Genomic DNA, 24,662 nt, shown 5'->3' on the forward strand with positions numbered 1-24,662 from the left:
TATCATCATTTGCAGAAATAAACCCAAATAAATGATATACAATCTTGGTCCTTTTAAAATATATTGTCAAAACATATTACTAAAACAATTTCATTTTGTACAAGATATATATGTTAACAATATTTAAAGCATGAAAATCAAAACAAGATTAATACTTTTGAGGTAAAAGAGTTGCAACATGAGCTTAAGGAAAGCTTGAATATTAATCAACCATTAATACAAAAAGCGATTTTGATTTAGTTTTTCATAGAGAGTAAAAATATAACACGCAGGCTCCACCAAAATGTATAAAAGCAGTCACAACAGTACGATCTTTTGTCAGATTTGTGGTGTCACCATTTTCATCTTTACTGTAACTCGAATTTATATCGGTTCATGGCGAGTTTTGAATTCGTCATTAATCCGAATATAATTAATTCATGTAATTGTCAATTAATTTTCATTATGAAACCAACCTGTCCGTATCTTTCCAGTTTTTCATGGGACAAACAATGTACATATATCAATCAGAGGTTGCAGAGTTGATAAAACATAATTACGAAAGTCAAAACCGGACAAGGGATCAAAGTTAGATCCGAAGGAAAATACATTTTTTAAAAGGATTTCGCAATCTTAATGACGATAACTTTAAATTATATACGTATTTCCATGCCATAACAGAGGTAATTTTGGTAGCCTTCGGGGTATTGGGCCATTGGCTGTAATAACATATCACTACCAAATATTACACCAACAGATTCGCTAGAATTTAAACAAGAGTCAGCTAGTGTTTTAAATGATACTGTTTGGCTGTCTATATTTTGCCAAGCACGTTTAACATTTGAGGACAAAGAATAAAACTTACAGTTTTGGACAACCTGACTTCCAATCTAGGTGTTATTGCTAATTTTTGTACTTTTGGAGTTGTTATATTATGATTATTTTTTTACCATTTTCACTGTCGACTATTTCATTTCGTGTATTTTTTCGATTACAATTTATAGAATTCACCTTTATATCTTCAAACATTTGGATTGAATCTCCCCCTTGAAAACGTATGCAACTGTCAAACACGTAAGAAGTGGAGCTGGCTAAAAACACCAGGTGAAATTCAACATTTTCTACAAAAAGGAAATCCTGTATCAGGTCAGGAATATGACAGTTGTTTTCCATTCGTTTGATGTGTTAGAGTTGTTGCTTTTGCCAGTAAAAATATATATTTCGTTGACCTACGTCATTTTAATTGTCAAAAAAAGGAAAGATTGAACAAATGAATTAGATGAATTGACTGTCATCAATGTGAAGACGGATATTGTTACGGATTATATAACCACTCAGGGTCTGATTTACAATCTACATTTATCATATTACAATTACAGCGAAAGAGCTATGCTTTTCGATTGGATGACTGTGAATCCGATATTCGAATTTTTCAGCCAATGTTTAACACGTATAACGAACAATATCCTATTTATATATACTGGAATGTATACTTTGTTATAAAGCATCATTTAATCCATTTAAAAGTATCATTTGTTTTCCAACCCTGATATCAACATGATATTTAGTCTTGGACAATTGTTACTACCATTGGCTGATTTGCTAGTAATAGCTTCTGCTGAATGCAAATCCGGAATTAGGATTATGAATCCAGACAGAATGAACACTAGGCTCACAGGATATAAAATTCGTACATTTGATAACATTTCCCCGATAATCTGTTTCGACAAATGTATCCGGAGACCAAGATGTAATTCTTACAACTATAACAGACATATATTACGATGTGAACTGAACTACAAACCTAAACCTGGTTTTGTCGAAAACTTTCAAAACGAGGTTGGATTTGTTTATGTTGATGTTAATCATTATAGAGGGGTAAGTGTTTTTTTATCCATCTTTAGTAAATTCATTTACTTTTAAATGTTAACCTTGCAACAGCATTAGTAAACTTGAGAAAGAAAATCTGTGAGAGACTTTCTATGTTATGTGTAGCTATCAGCTGCTGGAACATTTAAGGTTATTTTCTTATAAAAGATAAGAATGTAAAATCGAATTTCAAATTAACAGATATAAGAAGATGTGGTATGAGTGTCAATGAGACAACTTTCCATCCAAGTCACAAATTTATAAAAGTAAACCATTATAGGTTAAAGTACGGTTTTCAACATGGACCCTTGGCTCACAAAGCACAGTAAGCTATAAAGGGCCCCAAATATGAATAGTGTAAAACCATTCAAACGGGAAAAACAACGGTCTAATCTATATAAAAAAACGAGAAACGAGAAACACTTTGTATTGTATTTGAATTTTGTTTTTGATATTACCCCTTCCTGCTAACAGTGTATCATTTTATTGTTTAACTGTGGTAATTGAGGGATTTCTGGTAGAATTAAGGAGGTACCCTTAACACAATTCATTAAGGTGCTTATTTTCAAGTCTATTAATTAGTCTACCAATGATTTATTTTACACATCATTGCATTTTATAACAAAGTATTTAAATATCAATTTTTGGACGGATTATGAAAGTTCCACCAACATGTTACATAAATTGCTGATTTTGTAATTGTAGTCTATAGACATATCTGAAACTATAATATAAAATGTCATGTTTTGTGGTATGGCTGTATGTTAATTGACAGGTGATATTAATTTTGACAATGTTCAACTTATAATATATATAAATATTCAAGCAAACACTTTCGGAAACAAATTTAGATTAAACATAATCAATTTATAATACATTTGCTACCATAACGATTACGTATTTTGTTTACAAAGCTTTAAATGATAAAATTATAAAATTTTAACAAATGAAAAAGTGTATAATATTTATAATATTTTTAATGCATCGAAAAAGTACACCAAGTTATAAGCCTGATATCTTTGATTAGTTTTTAGACCTTAAGTAAATCTAGTTCTACCTATACTGGTTAATCATCTATAAGTTATTAATACACCTCTTTGTTTTGTTTAAAAAAAAAGAAACCTCCACAAAAGATCTGCTTTTGAGCACAACAAATTTTTAATAGTATCTTTATCGTCATATAAACAAAATTAGTTTGTGAAAAAAAACAATAACAAAAACAAACATAACATAGCAAGAAAATAACAAATCTATTAGAAATGAACACATGGAAAAAGTTATAAAACTTCTGCCATTTCTTCTAATGACTGTTTTATAAAGAAACCAATATTTTTAACACGTATAATGTGCTATGGTTGATATGGATTTCATTTTGTTATTTTTTTGTCGATGTCGTGAAACTCATATATAAAGATGTTTGCTGCTCTTGTTTATGATTTTTGTCGAGCCTGCAACTTTTGTTGCAGAAAGCTCGACATAGGGATAGTGATCCGGGGGCGGCGGCGGCGGTGTTAGCTAACTTCTTAAAAGCTTTATATTTTAGAAGGTGGAAGACCTGGATGCTTCATACTTTGTATATAGATGCCTCATGTTACGAAGTTTCCGTCAGTCACATGTCCAATGTCCTTGACCTCATTTTCATGGTTCAGTGACCACTTGAAAAAAAAGTTGAGATTTTTTGTAATGTTGAATTCTCTCTTATTATAAGTAATAGGATAACTATATTTGATATGTGCGTACCTTGAAAGGTCCTCATGTCTGTCAGACAGTTTTCACTTGACCTCGACCTCATTTCATGGATCAGTGAACAAGGTTAAGTTTTGGTGGTCAAGTCCATATCTCAGATACTACAAGCAATAGGGCTAGTATATTCGGTGTATGGAAGGACTGTAAGGTGTACATGTCCAACTGTCAGGTGTCATCTGACCTTGACCTCATTTTCATGGTTCAGTGGTTATAGTTAAATTTTTGTGTTTTGGTCTGTTTTTCTCATACTATATGCAATAGGTCTACTATATTTGTTGTATGGCATGATTGTAAGGTGTACCTATCTAGCGGGCAGATGTCATGTGACCTTGACTTCATTTTCATGGTTCAGTGGTCAAAGTTAAGTTTTGAGTTTTGGTCTTTTTATCTAATACTATATGCCATAGGTCATCTATATTTGGTGTATGGAAATATTTTATGATCTTTATGTCAGTCGCGCAGATTTTATTTGACCGTGACCTTATTTTCACGGTTCATTGCATAGTGTTAAGTTCTTGTGTTTTGGTCTATTTTTCTTAAACTATAAGTAATAGGTCAACTATATATGTTGTATAGAAGCATTGTTAGCTGTACATGTCTGCCTGGCATGGTTCATCTGACCTTGACCTCATTTTCAAGGTTCATTGGTCTTTGTTTAGTTATCTTGGTTAATGTTAAGTTTATGTGACAGTTGTATTAAAGCTTAGCTTTATACTTAGGACTATCAACATAATATCAATGATTAGTATAGAAGGCGAGACATTTCAGCGTGTGCACTCTTGTTTTTAAAAGTTTAAATTACTTTTAAACATATTGGACTAAAGTAAAGCTTTGAGCTTGTCACTCTCATTTGCTTACCGACCACACATACACATACACACATATTGTTTTCATAAAAAGCATAAAAAGCAAATAAGGAAATGACACGACAATGTGAATCATAAGTCTTTTAAATTCTTATATTGTACATCGAATATAATAATTGACAACTATCTAGTTGGTAAAGAATCAGATGATGAGAAACATTTCTTTTTTAAATGGAAACTTAATTATCAATGAAGAAAGTATCGTTTGAACCAAATATTTGGTATAACCGTACGGCCTCAACAATCAGAAAACCCCATACCGTATATTCGGCTATAAAAGGGCTCACTAGTCAGGATGCCACGCTACCTTATTTATAACAAAATAATTTCTGAAGAAAAATATGACAGACAAGAACCAACGACAACCACTGATCTACATGCTCCTGATTTAAGACAGGCACATACAAAATGTGGCGGGGGTACATGTTTGTGAGAGCCTACCCCCCGCTCCCCCCGGACGTGTAACAGAGGTTTTACAAAAGTACACAAGACCTTTAAAAGTCAGTCTAACTCAAAAGATCGGTACGAAGTATAGAAACCACTAACGTAAAAATAATAGAAACAAAGCACAAATAATGTAAGCTAGATCAAAGCCAAGTACAACTAATACATGATTCTCATGTTCTCCACGACTGAAATATGTTACATGCTCAGTCCGATTGAAAATTTAACACATTTTTAAATTATCCCTATTTGAAGAAATGGTTTCAAAAAGAACATTATGTGTTGTGAATATTTTCCAGTAAATAACATAACACGTGACTAAATCACACTACAGTTGACTTCTTACCTTTCCACTGGTCAAGTATGCTATGGGTGTCAAAACTTAATTACTAAAACAACATCCTCAAATAAATGTTTACATGAAAGGGGGGAAAGTAATAAAATTGTGAATTGAAAAATTTTCCTAATGCAGAAATAGTATGATGTACAGTTTCCAACCAAAAAAAATATAAGCATTACTTTTGATGATAATTTATATCTATTAAGAGAGGGACGAAAGATACCAAAGGGAAAGTCAAACTCATAAATCTAAAATAAACTGACAACGCTTTGGCTAAAAAAGACAAACAGACAAATAATAGTACACATGAGAAAACTAAAGAATAAACAACGCGAACCCCACCAAAAACTAGGTCTCTTTCATGAAAGGGAAGGGAATTGTAGTTACGACGTAAGGAACATATCCGATATCATTTGTGAAGCGGTTAATCCATAACGGTCAACCAACTCGTGATGGCGTCCGTAAAGTTTACGAAGGGATGATTTCAACTTCACCATTTGGAACTCTTGGTTTAATAGCTTCCTTGTGAGCAGCAACCCTCTTTCAAGAAAATCATGATAGGAAATGCAAGCACGGGAATATCGTATCAATTGGGAGATATATACCCCGTATGCAGGTGCCGCTGGAATGTTGCTACTTAAAAATGGAAAGTTCACAATTGGAATGCTAAAATCATCTCTTTTGTCGTACAGTTTTGTTTTCAACCGACCCTCATTGTCAGTTTCTAGATGTAAGTCAAGATATGAGGCCGACTTAAAAGTCTCTGCGTAACAAAAAGAAATCGTACCCTTTGCGAGCGCTTTATTTGACTTTTACTATCTTTTTTTCTGCTTCTGGCACACACATAATTATAACTTTACCGTAAAAGAGAAACAATAGAACAATTTGATCATCACTTATTAGAACTTTATGTGTTCAATCCTGAATAAAAGTAGTTTTCTTTAAAATAACAAAAAAATGCAGAAAACGGTTTATTAAATTTATTCATCTAACGAACCCATATGTATGGTAACGAAAAAATCGTCGTTGTTGGACTCTGCGCATGAAGAATTAATGTCTTTTTCTTGGTTATTTTCCACAACCCATGGCTCAAATTGATAAGGTCAATTGTCTTTGTAGTTTGTCAGTAATCGGGATAAGTGCTGTCAATACCGTCTATAGTGTAATTGTGCAGAAAAGTGATCGACATTGTCCAGTTTGAGACATTTCCCCAGCTTGTGATAGTGACGTAAGCACAAGCACGTGATCGTTATTTAATTAAAAATCATTTCTTATGACAAGCGCTGGATTCTTTGACCTAAAAAATGCCGATTGATCAGGTTTTGAACAGCATAATTGTACAAAACATGTTTTAAGACTAATATTTATTGATTTAATGAAAAAAAAAATCAACAAAAATCGTGTCACGTCTCCTTTAAAGCATACCCGAAAAGAAAATATAGAATATTTTGCATGGTATTTCCTGAGTGTTAAAAAATTGCAGCGATAATTGGTAAAATCTTTGTACTTTTAGAAGAACTTGGCAATATATGTGAAAGAGGGACGAAAGATACCAAAGGGACATTCAAACTCATAAATCTAAAAAAAACTGACAACGCCATGGCTAAAAATGAAAAAGACAAACAACAGCACACATGACACAACATAGAAAACTAAAGAATAAACAACACGAACCCCACCAAAAAACTAGGGGTGATCTCAGGTGCTCCGGAAGGGTAAGCAGATCCTGCTCTACATGTGGCACCCGTCGTGTTGCTTATGTGATAACAAATCCGGTAAATAGTCTAATTTGGTAGGTCACATTCCTGAACGGGAAGGGGATTGTAGTTACGACGTAAGGAACATATCCGATATCATTTGTGAAACGGTTATTCCATAACGGTCAACCAACTCGTGATGACGTCCGTAAAATTTACGAAGGGATGATTCCAACTTCACCATTTGGAACTCTTGGTTTAATAGCTTCCTTGTGAGCAGCAACCCTCTATCAAGAAAATCATGATAGGAAATGCAAGCACGGGAATATCGTATCAATTGGGAGACGTATACCCCGTATGCAGGTGCTGCTGGAATGTTGCTACTTAGAAATGGAAAGATCACAATTGGAAAGCTTAAATCATCTCTTTTGTCGTAAAGTCTTGTTTTCAACCGACCCTCATTGTCAATTTCTAGATGTAAGTCAAGATATGAGGCCGACTTAACTGTATCTGAAGTATCCTTTATCTCTAGCTCGACGGGATAGATACGTTCCACATAGTCACCAAATTTTGAATTATTTAGTGAAAGAACATCATCTATATAGCGGAAAGTAGAGTTAAAGGATATTGCTAACTTCTTATCTTTCTACCTAAGAATTTCTTGCATGAAGTTAGCCTAATAATAATAAAGAAACAAGTTGGCAAGTAAAGGGACACAGTTTGTTCCCATTGGAATGCCGACAGTCGTCTGTTGAAAAACATGTCCTCCGAACGTAACAAATATGTTGTCAACAAGAAATCAAGCATCTTGATAATATCAGTTTCAGAGAATTTTTTGTTTGAATCAGAATGTTCCTTTACAAAGTAGGATTTATCCCTCCCTAAGACAAGATACTTGTATCTACGTTGGCCATTTTTTTAATGAAGGAAAGCAATACCAACTCTTTCAATTTATCTCTTAGTTTGGAATGTGGAATACTAGTGTAAAGAGTAGAAAAGTCAAATGTTTTAATACTGTTACAAGATGAAAGAGAGTTAGATTGTATGTATGTATGTATCTTTGGAATTTTTAAGTATCCACATCTGATTCACGCCCCTCTAGAATAGGCAGTTTCACAATAACTTTAAAGCCCGTCTTTGATTGCTGATAAAACAGATGTTAATAATTTAGAAAGAAGTTTCGTGCAGCACTTGGAATACCCAGCAATATACCGTTGCCTGTAGGGACACCTATGTAGTTAGGTATCCAATACAGTGATGGAAGATCCAGTTCTTTATCTTTGGTTGAAATTCCAAAAGAACACAGAACAGACCTATGATTATCAAGGATTTCCTCTTTTGTAAGTGTCGTGAGGGTATATGTTGAGTTCCAAGTGAATTGTCAATACCTAATTCGTTTATCAAGCAGTTAATGTAATGAGTTTTACACACAAAAACGATGTTGTTTGGGGCTTTATCTTCGGGGACAACAACACATTTGAATGTGTGACAAGGCATTTACATTATATAGTCAACGAAGTTTTGGCATTCTTCCCTTTAACAAGCAACATCCCATCAGCGTGATCGGGAAGACATGCGCAATTACAATTTGACTAAAAAGGTGATGTAGGAGGTGCAAGTTTTATATGAACAGCAGCTGATATATGTAAACAAAACAAATGCTCATGCTCATGCTTGAGGAATTTTTAGCTGACGATTTTGTTATCTTATCCAATGGGGTCAACATAGTTATGCATGTTATGTTTGTAGTAGATATTATTACAAAAAAAGGTAACAAATATTAACTTACGATTATGTTTTAATGATTTGACTTTTAAATAGTGAAAAAATATCATGAATCCATGTAAATTTGAACTAACTGATCCCAGATTTCAGACCACATGTTGTAAGATTTCCTTTTCAAAACTTTTACTTGTACTTTTCTACGTGGGTTGTTTGCATCTTGAACAATTTGTAATGATGGGGTTTGCCTTTTTACATGTTCATTCCAATCCAATACAGCTAGGTTTGTAAAAATATTCGTAAATCCCCCCTGTTCTATTTAGTTAATGTTTTTGTGCGCTTGTACAATCCACAGATATCGTTGAAACATGTAAAACCTTATGCGTTCTGGCACCAAGGCAAACTACATATATGCCTTGCATCAGTGACAATATCAATACCTACTTGAAGTTCTTCATTAGACGCAATTTCCTCTTAACGATCAGTTTCATAAGACTCTTTCACCAGCTGTGACACTACCAGGGAGTACTTCTGGAAATAACTATTCAGCGTCGTCTCGACAATGGTACCAATGGTACCAATATTAAATGTCTGACATAATCTTGAATATTGGTTTGGTAGTATTCCTGACACATACAATTCATGAGACATTCTTAAATTACAGAGCTATTTGTCTCCCATATGAGATGAGCTAGACCAGAGTAGTTCATGTTTTTCCTCACATTTAAGTTTGCATACTCCAACATGACCCTTATTATCAGTTGATTTTAGATCTAATTGACTTTTACAAACTTTTCCATGGCTTATCACTCTTTGAATAAGGTTCTCGATTGATGTTTCGGCAGTGACAAAAAGTTTCTGTGTTGATGTTTCCTCATTATATGTTGTAGAAAGAACATTCCAAGAATGGTACATTGTTTTCCGCAGCCATATGTTGATCTTCATGTGGTTGTGTTATGTTGTTTTTACTGTAGAATATCATCACTTCAAATAGCATGTCTTTATTTGTAGTCCTGTTTTGATTCCCACCACCCATTGCTTTTTCAATATCATTGGTCGTTTCATATATCAAATTCCCCTCATCAACAGATCCAGATTTTTTTCCCCTTCAATTGGTTTTGGTTTTTCTTTCCTCGATTCATTCATTCTTGTAACACTCTCAATTCTATCCTTTAACTATTTTCGTTTTTTCTGAAGGTTAAATATTCATTCATATTTAAGTGCTTCCATGATTATGAAAAAAGTCAATTTCTAAATTTCCCTCAAAAATGTGATAGCTACTGATGTTGGACATTCAATTTTCACTCAAAGCAGGGAGGTAAATGAAAATTGAATTTTATTAAAAAAAACAGAAATCTGTTACTCTACATTTTTGTGAGTGTTTTTGAGAACATTGTGTAATGTTTTTGAGCTTCTATTTGTATTTGTAATTTGCAATCAATTATGGAAAACTTTCCCTAAAAAATATATTACATGTGGGGTTTTCCCCCACTGTCAAAATGCTAGACATCACTATTTATCTGGGGTGAACTTGGGAAACAAAGGCAGAATATATATATTTGATAAACAATAGTGTCAATTCGGCAGCTTTTACATTTATCTTAGGTATATAAATCACAGTTTAATATACTAATGTGCTTCGTGTAAAGATAAAAAGACACTTAATTGGACGTCAGAAATTTTATCAAATCCCCAAACCCCATCAACAGTGTGCAAAATGATACTGGCACACCTAAAACTGTTACACATAACATTTTTGAAATCTATAATAAAATGGAAAACCTAAATGTTAAAATTATTCTTTCTTTGTCTGTAACAGAGGAACAGACACTTGCAATTCGTGCATTTTTTAGTCACAATATATACCCTGCCACGTCCTATCTGTGTTTTTGTTTGATGGTTTTCTTTGTATCAATCTAATGAGTTAATAAAGCTTTTTTCAACTGATTGTTATAGTTTGGTTTTATTTTTTGCTGTTAAAATCACAGTTTAGGGGACGGTTGAGCGCTCAAAAACATGTTTTACCTTGCCACATTATTTATGTCCTTTCCCCCAGGCCAGGACCATTTGTTCAGTGGTTGTCATTGCTTTATGTCTGTCATATTTGTTTTCCGTCAATTGTTTTGTCATAAATTAGGCCGTTATTTTTCTCAATTGAATTGTATCATATTTTTCATGTCGGGGCCTTGTATAGCCGACTGTAGGTATGTGTTTTTATCATTGTTGAAGGCCACACGATTGCCCATCATTGCTTACATCCACCTCATTTGAACTTTGGTGGATAGTTGTCTCATTGACAATAATACTCATTTTTATATGGAAAATGTTTGAATATTTTAACACTAAAATAGGCGTTTTTTTCCCCAAAATAATGCTAATATTTCCAGTTGATGTATATTTATATTTGTTTCTTAAAGCTTTGTATTGTCTTGATAATTCAACCTTAGAACTAGAATTATCTGACTTTTTTCTTTTTGTATCTTATATTGCGTGATTCTTATATTTTTACATTTGGAAACCCTTGCATTTCGTCGGTTTTGATGAGTTCTCTTTTTCGGAGATCATTACTTGGTCTTGATTCTTTTATTTTGATCGATAGGTTAAGTTGGCTATCACTTTTCCGAATACGATACATGTGGGTAATTATAATATACTATTTATCTTATTTCTTTTTATATTGTTCGATTTAAAAAAAAAATGTATGAAATGCTGCTGATAATTAATACAATATTCAGTTTTTCTTCTTTACTGATGTTTTATTCTTTTCAATATCAGGATCCTATGTATGACACATGCCTTGGAAATCCCTGTAATCCTGGAGAAGTGTGTGAAACCAAAAAGGATAGAAGTGTGTTTTGCGTCAAGGATCAAGGTAAAACGAGTATTTATACAAGAAATAGAAATAAATTTAATATTTGTATGCCCTGCCTACGATAGTAGGCTGTCCGTTTGTCTGTCCTTCGTCCGTCCGTTATATCGTTCATTTCTCCGCCCGTCATGCGTTCGTCCGTTAGTTCGTTCTTCCAGTATCAAGTTGTTTGGTTAGTATAACATAAGGAGATGTGTAATGACTGACAATGAGACAACTATTCACCAAAGTTTAAACTAAGCGGCTGTAAGCAATTTTAGACAACAATACGGCCTTCAACAATGAGAAAACCCCATACCGAATTGTCGGTTATAAAAGGCCCCGACATGAAAAATACGAAAGAATTTGATTTAGAAAACTAACGGCCTAATTTAAAATTAAACAATATACGGAAAACAAATATGACAGACATGAACCACCGACAACATCAATTTGTGATAACATTGCAAATGATTACTCTATGCAAGAACTCTTTAGAATCGCTTGCTCATAAGTTTCTTATATCGGTTAAATTCCTTTCAAATTGTAAAATTATCTGACAGGGTTATTAGGTCAACACTATACCAGTAGTACAGCACAAACTAGTTGACCCATACCACTTGCCTTTATCGCAATTAAAAAAGACATTTTGTCGTGTATCTGAGATCGTAACGAGTAGCACATTCGTCTGATCTGTAAAATAACCGATTATTAGGGTCTCAAATCGTAAAAAATCCTGGTACCTTTGACAACTAATTATGCCTTATTCCATATTGATTTTTTTTATAAAATCAATCTGTTTAAGGATGTAGTTAGGTGAAACTAAAAAAATAATAGAATTTAGAATATTTAGTATTGGCACTATTAGGGTCTCAAATCGTAAGAAAAAATCTAGAATTTGCTCAAATTTTGACAATGACATTTTTATGACATATTGCAGTCTTCTATGAAAAAACAGTGGTTGATTTTGGTCAAAATATTTTACCCTGTATAGTAGGGGGAAAAACCAAGTAGTCCGAGGATCTGACAAAAATTCATCAACCTCACCTAAGTACATCCTTAAGCACGACGGGTATAGAATGCATAGCATGTCAATGTTTTGTGTTGATAATACATCTTGTTTTTGCTCCATTCAGTATGGATTCACGAGTTTAAACATCAGATAAACTGGTTGCATCTCTGTTATAGACACTAACCAGTCTATTTTAGTAATAGTGAGCCCTTTATATCAATTAGATGTAAAATACATTATTAAGTGTGGAGCAAGGGATTTTGTCATCAACATGAGATAAATCGATGTTGTAGTCTGATTTGTACAATGTTGTATCGACAAATCAAGTTCAAGAGCAAAGTACTTTTATCCTTTGAAAAAAGCCTATATGTGAAGTAAAAACCTGTGTGTTCGTTTTGCATTTTCTTGGCGTTGTGTTCTGTGTCCAGCCTAAGTGATAATCTGCATTTGTATAAATCGAAACTCGGCGATAATGTGGACTATATACACAATCATTTACCATAGGTCTGTTAAGAGCCAATTAGCCAGTAAACCATACTCTTTTACCTAGTTAGTTAATATTTGGCACATTGGTGCACCTTAGTATTAATATAAATAACAGCACAACTTTTTTTTTGAAAACATTGAACCAATTTTGAGGTTTTTTTGGGCGCCATCATTTTACAGATGAAATAGCTCTAAAACAGCAAAAATAAGCAATTTTCTGCATATTTTGCTGGTTTAAATAAATAAGTATGGCAGCAAAAATATAATAGTAATAATTGTTCCTAGTAATGCATCACGTTAAGTGTAAGAATATGTATAATTAATAATGATGTCTATAAAGTGTATGATTGTATAATCTTTCAGTTGTCTTAATAGTGGGGCGGCTTAGTACCGAAATTTGGTGATACAAGCATAGGATTTGGCACATACGTTCTTTAGGGTGTACTTTAGCATATAAGAGGGGTAGCCAACTCATTTTTGTATTTTATCACGGCAGCCATCTTGAATTTAAAATTGACATCATTTTGCTAAACATTTGAAACTTTTTAACAAATCGACACGTTTTAATGTGACATTGGCCATGAAAATTATTTCAAATACAACAAAATGACATGAAAATATCTCAAACACTCAGACAATACTTGTAAAAATGAATCACCACTTCCGGTTAGGGTTGTAAAAGTTCATACGATCGAGTTAAATAATAGTGGTAAGGATATGCTGTAAAAATGTCCGTTTGGTATATAGTTAATTATTTGAGACATACAGGAAGGTCGATTTATGTATTAATCTACCATATTTACCGATACTAACAGCTACATGATCACAATGTTGTACAGATCTGGTTTAGCGGACTTGCATCTACCAGAACTTGTTTTCTTGCATCCACATTTTCCTCCTGGCAGGATTCTGCAATGGCTGCTTACTGTGTCCAATTTGGAATCCACAACCCATTTGCAGTCTCATTAATACATCCCAAATCGCCCAGACTAGGTATTCAATTCCCTTTCTGTCGTTTAATCGCTTAATGTCTTGAGTGATAGAGAGTGCATTTACTTCATGAAAAAGAGGGATTAGTTTTCCCTTATTGTATATCCTTCAGCTGACGATTTCAGTTGGTCAGTTGTGTCTGCCTGACATAAACAACATTTGGTCCAATTAGTTTCCCTACTATCTGTTGAGTAAGCTGACTAGCGAATTCTTTTCGCCATTTCAAAAAATCAACTATTATATAAACAAACTAAATCAACATCAACAATTTAACGATAGAACGATAACGCAAATATTGTCTGAATAAAATATCTCAAAACTTCTGATATTCAGGGCCAGGAATTATCCTTTTACCATCTGTTTAGCACTCTTTTGTAATGAATTTACCTGAATTCGGGTAATCCATGCAATTAAAAGTTTGCCTACAGTCAGCCCGATCGTTCATTCAGTATCATTTAACTCCCGTGATATATGTACACGTTTCAGAGGAATACATCCCCCATCCTTGTCTCAGTTCTCTCGCGTTAAAACATCTTGTCGATTCAGGTACGACTCCAAGACTTAATAATTGGGCCAATCATGGAGTAATTGGGAGCACTTTAATCTTATAAAGCTGATATTGGACCCCACAAGTGGACTGATTTCAAGCAATGGTTAAGGACAAACGCCAAGTAAAGACTAATTCAGTGGTTGTCGTTTGTTTATGTGTTACATATTTGTTTTTCGTTCATTTTTTTATATAAATAAGGCCGTTAGTTTTCTCGTTTGAATTGTTTTACATTGTCTTATCGGGGCCTTTTATAGCTGACTATGCAGCATGGGCTTTGCTCATTGTTGAAGGCCGTACGGTGACCTATAGCTGTTAATGTCTGTGTCATTTTGGTCTCTTGTGGCTAGTTGTTTCATTGGCAATCATACCACATCTTCTTTTTTATAAACATTAAGAATTGGTATGAAATGAGGTCCAAATACTGACATCAACCGTCGATTTAAATCAATAACTATCAAAGAACTACGATTTAAACATTGGCATGTTGTAGTATGGATCAAATGTAAGATATTTGTATAACCGGAAAAGAATAATCAACTGATATATGACCGGAAGTGATGTTTTAAAACTTAAATAAGACAAATAAGCCTTCATTCACTTTATCTAGTAACATTTTGAATAAAATCCAAGCAATGTGTATGCAGAAAAGGTACCTGCACTTGATGTCTGTTACCTGGATAGGTATCGTTTTGAAAATCAAAGATGGCCGCCATGATGGGATGAATTTTTGTCGTGGCTAAACCCCCTCATATGACTACATACACCTGAAGGCATGTTCTCACAAAGTTTCATGCTTGTATCAACATTTGCATGATTTGTGTGGTAAGCTGCTCAACTATAATTAGCTAAATGTAAAAAATGGCTGATTTTGGTAATCTTTCAGAGCCAAAATACTCCAAGACATATCTATCTGCAAAGTTTCTCTATATATACCCAATTGACAAAAATACCCAGCTCGTCAAATAATGTTGGTGTCTGGTACAAAATGTAGATGTCACAACATAATGGGATAACTTGCATATTCAAATTTTCTCAATTTTGCCGCCTCATTTGTAACTGGTGATATATGATAGGAGCTGGACTTATAAATAAATATAACAGCAAATGGAAAAGAATAATTAATGTTTCATTTAATACTTTAAGAAAATAATCATACATTGATACAAATTATTCATTATAAATTTAGAGGCTCCCAGGAGCTGGAATAGCTCGCATTGACAAATTACGCATCTACAAAACGATAATTTTTTTAGATTTTATATACCACTGACAGGAAATAAAATAGACGATTTTTTACTGTAAGTGGATGCAGTTACAAAAGTCTTCCAAACAATGCGAAAAAAGGGGGGAATCATTTTTTGCAAAATAGTTATCCAATCTTTTTCAGCATGTCCAACTACCCCTTAACATAAGATCTATACAACAAAACAATTGCATCCATTTGGTTTGGCATGTCAAAATACAGCTCAATATCAATATTCTTTAAAACCGAAATTAAACAGAAAGTAGAAAATTTGACCATTTTTGTGGCCATCTTTAAAAAATTGTCCTTGTTTTGCTGGCATGTCTAACTATTCCTAAATGTCAATTTTCATTAAAATTGGACAAAAATAACAATTTGACCCTTTCTAAGGTCATCTTGAAAATGTTTGCCATTTTGGAGGGAAAACAACCTTACTTTATTTAGCATGTCAAACTACCATTACTATCCCTAAATAACAATTTTCATTGAAATCAACCAGTGTTGAACTTTTTACCCTTTTTGGTGGCCATCTTGAAAATGTTTGACATCAGAGGATGATCTACACATTGTGCTCATCTTTTCATTAAAGTTTCATTTTAAAAGATTAGACCAGTCTCAGAGAAACAAGATGGACAAATGTCATGTAAGAAGAAGAAAATTTACAAGTTTGGACACAACATTCAAGCATAATACAGCTCTGAATTTGTATTGGGATTAAATATTTGACAAAGTATAGGTTTCTGACACAGAATGAAAATGGTACAAAGACATTGTTTGATGGATTCAGCATATCAAAGAACTCCAATAATTTAAATTTTGATCAAACTTGACAAGACTTAGTTTAATTTTGGACCCTTTGGACCTCAATGTGAACCAATTTTATAACAGGGCCCAAAATCCAAAAACCACATACAGGTTAGATTCAGCATATCAAACAACCCTATATATATAAAATTTTTGGTGAAATCAAACACAGTTAAATTTTAGGCCCCATTTTGAACCAACTTGAAAACTGTGTCCAAAATGAAAAAGATAAATACCTATTTATATTCAGAATATTTCTATATGTAAAAGAACCCCTAGAGTTCATTTTTTGTTTAAATCAAACTAAGTTAAAATTTGGACCATTTGGACCTTAAAATGTGGCCGAATTTGAAAACCGGACCAAAATTAAAAATCTAAAAAACGTTTGCATTCTGTATATTGTATATCAAAGAATTCAAGAATTCATTTTTTGAAGAAATCAAACAAAGTTTTATTTTGGACCATTTGGACATCAATGCGGACCAATATAAAATGAGGCCCAATTGCAACATCTAAAATTTGAATATATGATTAGTTTAAGCATATTAAAAGAACCCCAATAATGTATTCATTTTCAATTTCTTCTTGTCCTTAACATGCATGCAATATGAGCCATTGGACATTAAGCAACCAACAACCAATCAATTAAAGTCATATTAAACGAGTGACTGGTGAAAAATTGTGTTAATCCAATTATTGAACCAATGCATGAATACATCGTAAACTAAGTCTCATGTGTACAATTTTATCATTTTTTACGTATCCATATTGTATAATCGTCAAAAAAATATTGCACTCAGTCTGTTATGATGTGAAAATATGGCAGCTAATTAATTGTCGTGTTTCGAAGCCGAAGTTTACCGATTGTCACCCTAGTAAACAATCAACAATCAAGAAGCATGGATATTGAGCACGTGTATAACATGTTCAATAAGATAATAGTTTATTTCAATGACGGATCAATGCGTATTGCGGTCATCGGATTTTAACGAGAAAGGTCACGTTGAGTTCACTGCATACGGAAAACATGTCGGCGAACTATTGTCTGGGAAGCCAATAATTTAAAAAAAAATCTTCTAAATTTGGACAAGTATGACTTTAATCTAACAGATGAAATATCTTCAAAAGTACCAATAAAAAGCTCCCCCTTTTATATTTAAAATGGAATGTCTGAAAAGTTCATCAGTTTATGCATGGACACTATTGGAGCCGCCCACTATAGTACCACAAATTAGTAAAGTGATTTTCAATGGGAAAACCAGTTAAAAAGAACCTGTTCAGTAAAACTGATGTATAATTATGTAATTATATAAGTGATTACATATACTTTGTATGATAACCATATTAAACAAACAGATAAATTAATGAGTTAAAAAAATCTTACCTATATTTTTCTTCTAGACATGTATTTAGTTTGACCTGGCTATTGTCACTTTTACAAAATTTTTCATCTTCATTGATCATTGCTTGCATAGGCCTACAAATAAAAAAAGTGTAAAACTATAAAACAATTCTTTAATTTTGTTTTATATGAAACAAAATATTTAAGACATAAGTCAAAGCAAAGTCAATGAAGCAGGAAATGTAGGGTAGTGTAGCATAACACCGCATGTAGTTTAGATGTATTTTCTTTCTTCTAAAAGGGATCTACATGTATCAGTACATGTACATGTAGCTATAGGGTCCTAAAATAGAATAATGGCTCAGTTGTTCATTAAAAAAGATTATTCACTGGATAAAGTTGTCTAGTGTTTTGTTGGATGTATTAGTATGGATATTTTCCACTAGATTAAATTTTTTTAGTAGACAAAGAGCTGAACAACCTTTGTGTCTTTGATTATGAATTCTCACATGTTTATTGAAGATTTATCAAAAGCTGAGGGATGAAATTCACAAATGCAAAGTAGTTTTGAATTGATTTCTAAATTTATGTGTACATTTTTTTTTTACATTCTGAAGCAATATTTTAAAGTAATATATCACTACAATTTTTACAAGGTCCCTAATTCACATGTGATTTTAATGTATTTTGAACAAGATTATCCTGGCCAAGTCATCTTCGCTAGCCAAGGGTTACGATCCCTTCCCTTCCTCCCCACCCTTGGCAGATTAAGCCAACATTTGTGATAACAATGTTATGCCATCTTTCGGTTGATTAAAGTCGCGCCCATTCCGAATTCATTATTCTTGACCAATGGTAGCACTTGAACTCTCTTCAGTGTGGAGGTGAAAACATGGTAGCGTCTAGAGTTTACAAACTTGGTGAAGCAGGAAACGAAAATATACGATTACATTCCAACATTTGTGCAAAAACATACACAGGAACTTCTATAAGTTGATTAAGAACATTTAAATTGTCACTTAATATCGTCGTATGTTTCGAGGGGTAAAGATTCCCTGCACAATTAGCACGTGGCAATTGTTTATCTACATTTTCTACATTTACACGTGACAATGAAAATCATTACCTTGTGTCTCCGAAATCTATCTTAATCCGCCAAGGATGGAGAGGAGGGGAGCGGATCTTTACCATTTTCTAGCAAAGAAGGGCCAAGTCAGAACTGAAAATATTAGAGAAATGGAATAAAATCCTGTCCTGCTAAATGTTAAACATGTTGAAATAAATTTTGATTATTCTGGTCTACAAATTCAATTAAAACATTTTTTTAAGCAGAACATAAATATTCTACCCTGGTTAATACATGTAGCTTGATAATTAATATTCTGTCATTAGCTGGCAAGGATATAAAAGATTTTGACCATTCTACCCCTTCCCCCGTCCCTTTTCTCAGATTCAAATGGTCGTCCCTTTACCCTGTCCAACACAGAAAAATGTATATAAAAGTGATATTTTTTGTTTGCACTGTGCCATAGGAAATAAATAAGAAGTCTTAGAAACAGGCGTAAATGAATATTCACATGCCCCTTTACCCCCTTTTTTAATCGAGAGTCCCCTAGTTTCAGATTGACCGTCAGGAATAAATAAAAATTGATTGTAAGATTTATACCTGTTCCTACTGGAATAACTCGTCCTGTATACAGCCCGTTATGAAGGATGAAGATCCTCGGTCAGTCTTGGCTTTGCTGAAAGAGGGTTGGTCGGGATGTTGACATCTTGCTTGACTGTTATGCCAATGAATTCCATAAAAGTCCCTGTACTTCGGGCATATTCTAAAACAAGATGATGTAACAACCATGGGAAAATAAACCACTCCTAGTCTTATATAGAATAAGTAGTCTTGGAGGAAATTCGCCAACATAGTTTTCAGTATTATTCAGCCTCGGACTTCTAAGATGAACGATAGTCTGTATCTGTATGAATATGTTTGGATACCAAAACTGGTTGTAATACAACGGTAGAGAGAGTGTCGTTGAATTATTGACGGTGCCTTAGAGCAGTTTTGACGCTCTCAATGCTCGGTGCGAGCATATTGCCATATACAGTGTCTTCCAGGTGATTCAACTCGATCACTGTTTTAACTAAGAATGATTTAGAATATTGTTATGTTTTGGTCGTTGAAATCTCAAAACACTTGATGTTGTTCTTGACTTGATTTTCCACAATATTTATTCACTAAATTATTGTCTGGTAATTGTCAAATTTATTGGCAGTAATTATTTTTTTGGGAAATGTTTTTTTGATCTTTAGTGCATTCAAATATTTTAAAAAGTTTGTTATATATTGATGTAAAATACTGGGATAGCCCACATGGTCCCTCAAGTTTAAAAAAAAGTCGCAAACTTCACTGTAGACGTTGTCTGCCAAACCATCACTGGAAGCTGACATGTTTTGAGATCTTAATCAAGGGAGATAAGTCAATGGAAGAGCATAAAAGATGGACTCACTGGTTTCAGACATTTGATTGATTTTTGCACTTGCAGTACATAAATGTCTTGTTTACATTTTTTTTTATCAAATTGATTATATAGTCTTTTAGATTATTTTATGTGCCATTTTTTTTCCAATTGTGTTTAGAATTTAATTCAAATCAAGATAAAAAAGTGTAAATTTAGGACTAAAATCACCATTCTTCCATGGTACTAATGAACATCTAGTAACCATTTGCCAACTTTTATTTTTTGTTATGATATAAACCATATTCAATGTTAAAACTGATATAAGTTGCATACATATCGGGAACAGGTCTTGCAACATATAAGCAAATGACAACCATATAAATTCATGTATGAAAAAACACGACTTTATGTCCGGGCTCCTTGCAATGTGCCAAATCTTTTAAATTTTCATTTTTGATTGATCATAACATAGAACAATGGATGTGTTCCTGCTGACTTTACTCTTAAAACTCAACTACCCATTTCAAATGCGTCTGGGTCATTTTTAAAAGGCATAAAAAGGTTGGATTTTCCCCATGGTTTCATTATGAATTTACGCATTATGCTAATGAGACGGTTACTAAAAATAGATACGATTTTTGGAAAAATTAATTGGTAAAATTCTTTTATTAAATGTCAAAGATTAAAATGATGTATCAGAATTTGTCAAGTTGTGATTGTTGATTTGGACGATTTTCTGAATATTGCATGGTTTTCTGGCGGATTGGCTCTTAAGATTCAACGTCTTTACATATCTGTCCCTGAAATAGTTCCTCCTTTCTAAATTTGATTATTCCATTTCCTTGTTTTTCCGACGAACCTTATTTATATAGATTGTTTTCATTAAAGTTATTTATTAAAAGTTTAAACGTTTGAAAACGGTACGGAGTGCTTCGTAGTATCAAAGTTACGTCAGTATATATGTATGGGGATATTTCTGTAGGTTGAAATAACTGTTACAGACGTCAGGTCGTGATTTTAAATCAATTCCAATTTATATAATGATTTAATCATAAATATATTTCATATGAAAAACAGGACGCATTAAACATTTCCCATCTAACAGTAAAACAATAGACATCTGATCATGCTGAATTAGATGTAAGCCACATAAATCTTTCATACTATTTAGTACCGATTATCAGGTTGTCTGCACATTAATATCGTCAAATATCAGCTGCGAGTCATAATATGACGCTTTTTGTCGAGTGAGCGCGGCGAACAAGATCCAAAAGGCTTCATATATTGTGTCGAGCAGCTGATATTTTACAATTTCAATATGCATACAATCAGATAATCGATTTATCGGGTTATATTTGCGTATTTTGCACGATAGAAACAAGTGTTTTCTTTGTTTCACCAGCAAACCGGAAGATAACTTGATAAGTTCGTGTCAAACTTATCAACGTCGTTTCATATATTATGACGTCGGTGATATGTCCAGTTCAAAGTTATTGAGGCCGGGTCAACGTATTTGGCGTCACATAGCCGAGATATGCAAAGGAGTAGGGGCAATAAGACCCTTATTTGGCCCAAAAATAACTTCAAATTAAAAAGTTATCATATTTGACTAAGGTATGAGGTACTAAGAAAAACAAAACAAATTTGACATCGAACAAGTTACCATGGCAACAAATCATGACTTAATTTGCATTATATGTTAAATTTCGTGATTTTCCTTGTTTTTTTCATTAAATTTTAAGTATATTTTAGATTGAAAAAGTATGTGCGCACCCAAGAAACAACTTTATATTTGGTGAGATTATGTCAATATTTATAATAAAGCTTCTGTTAAATTATTTTGTTGTTTCTTGGCTCGCAGGATGTTTCCACAACGGAAATAACGATAGAAAACTGCATAAATTCTGTATTTTTTCATCATTTTTGTTGAAACAGCACATATGATGACGTCATTGTGACGTCATCAGATAAAAATCTTTATGTTTTTTGCATTTATATGTCTTGACCCGATGCATTTCTAAACATTATGTGCCAATTTGAAATGGTTACCAAACATTTTATTTTCTTGGGCAAAAACTAGGCCTTAATGCCCCTACTCCTTTATTAAGAGTTGAGCAGAGTGATACAGACAGAGGGACGACCGATAAGATAAGATACGTAGTTTTCATAGACAACCGTTGTAAACATAAGATGTATATGTATGATCCATTGACGTATAAATATGTCTATCCATTGTTTTATTATCTCCATAAAATTGGACCCAATTGGTCTAATTAACATTGTATAGTGTATGTAACCATATGAAACAAAAAATGAATACTATACTGAATGTTTCATAAATTATACTGATAATGTAATTTCTACATTTTAGAAAATATGCAAGTAGGAGATTGTACTGAATGGTTTGAATTCAAACGCAAAAGTGGAATATATACAATATATCCTTCCAAGTCCGACGAGGGGGTAAAGGTGTTTTGCAACATGACAAACGGCGGCTGGACGGTATTATATACAACAATATGTGCTAGAAAACCCCCATGAAAACAGTATAATTTTTCTGAAAGTCAAACATGTCAGATTTTTTTCAGTATTCTTCCCAATATCATTCACTATTATAAGTTGATCAATCGAAAACAGTTACAATGATTTTTTTTCGAATGGACATGATTTGCTATGACATTTGTGTTTCTTTCTTAACGAAAAAAAAACCCAGCAGGAAACGTATATGAACCCAATTAACCATGAATATGAAAATAAGGAGATGGTGTATGAGTTCCAATGAGACAACTATCCACCAAAAGTTCAAATGAAATTGATGTAAGCAATTATAGGCAACCGTTCGGCCTTCAACAATGAGAAAAACCTATTCAGTATAGTTGGCTATAAAAGGCCCCGACATGAAAAATATGAAAACAATTCATTTAAAAAAAACTAACGGTTTATTTATAACAAAACAATTTACAAAAAATGAAACAAACATGAACCAATAACGACAACCACTGAACTATTGAGTTTATAATTCTGTAAAAACATGTATAATATTGTATGATAATAAATCCACTGTCAAGCCAAGACACATGACTATAAGTCCTTTATATGCATAGAAAACTGCATAAAAGAGGCTACAGATATAAAAAGAACATTTAAAACGTATAAGTCAAAGAGAAACTGACCATACGATGAGAAAACGATAGATAGCGAAAAAAAGTCCAAAAACACTAGATAGAACCTAATGACTGAGCAACACGAACACGCAAACTGATCTAAGATGTTATGGAAGAGTCAGCCGATCGTGCTCCACTAGTGGCAAATGCCCTGTTTCTCTTTCTAAGTAAAATTTAGGAAATCAATGTCATTTGGTGATGCCATATTTAAGAACAAGATAACCGGATTGTGGTTACGACAGTTTGGACATATCTGACACAGATATTTCATAAATGTCTACCATGTTAATGGCATCCGTAAACTCTTCGAAGGAATTACTTCAGGTTGTACCATATGAAACCTTCGGTGCAATTTCTTCCTTGCAAGAAACAGCTGTGTACCACGAACTTCGTGATAGGAAACACTTGATCTGAAATAAAAAAAATCAACAGTGAGAGATATATACTTCATATGCAGGCGCTGCTGGAATACATAGCAATGAAAATGATAGAGGATAAAATCATTCTGTCGTAAAGTTTATTTTTTTGTAAATTTCTAGATACGATTCTAGACAATAACAATCAAAACCAAGGAGCAAACAAAGACTCACAAAACCAAAGGACATTCACATCAACAGTTATAAATAATAATTAAGAAACAATACGAACTCCACTAAAAACCGGGAGTGAAATCAGGTGCTCCGGACGGGTAAGCATTTCCTGCACCGTATACGACACCCGTGGTGTTATTTCTTTGTTCAGTTCGGTAGTGATGGAAGGTTATTATGACTGAGGAAGAATATCAGATATGATTTCTGACACACTTTGGTCATAATGGCCAATCAGCTTATGATGGCGACCGTAAAATATCTTGAGTGATGACCTTAATTTGATTGATTCATAGCCCTGTCTTGGCAACTTTTGAGAAAGCAGTATTCCTCGTTCAACAAAATCACCGTACTTTGAGCTAGCTCTAGAGTAACGTATCAATTGATACACATATACTCCATATGCTGGTGCCGCTGGGATGTTGCTACACAGAAATGGAAAGTTGACTATAGGAAAATTAAAATCATCGCGTTTATGATAAGTTTTGGTATTCAACCTACCATCAGTAGTCATTTC

At 33.3% G+C, this 24,662-nt stretch overlaps 1 protein-coding gene across 1 annotated transcript in view; it reads left to right on the forward strand.

Annotated features, from left to right (window-relative positions):
• Positions 1-1,538: 1,538 nt before the first annotated feature.
• Positions 1,539-24,662, forward strand: part of LOC143081840 (fibrinogen-like protein A) — a 55,964-nt gene continuing 32,840 nt past the window's right edge. Inside the window, exons 1-3 of the mRNA XM_076257518.1 lie at positions 1,539-1,857; positions 11,439-11,535; positions 22,766-22,896. Coding sequence (XP_076113633.1) covers positions 1,624-1,857; positions 11,439-11,535; positions 22,766-22,896 — 462 coding nt within the window. The 5' untranslated portion in view covers positions 1,539-1,623. The remainder of the gene's footprint in view (positions 1,858-11,438; positions 11,536-22,765; positions 22,897-24,662) is intronic.

The sequence above is a fragment of the Mytilus galloprovincialis genome, chromosome 7 (genome assembly GCF_965363235.1).
Source record: "Mytilus galloprovincialis chromosome 7, xbMytGall1.hap1.1, whole genome shotgun sequence".
NCBI lineage: Eukaryota > Metazoa > Mollusca > Bivalvia > Mytilida > Mytilidae > Mytilus > Mytilus galloprovincialis.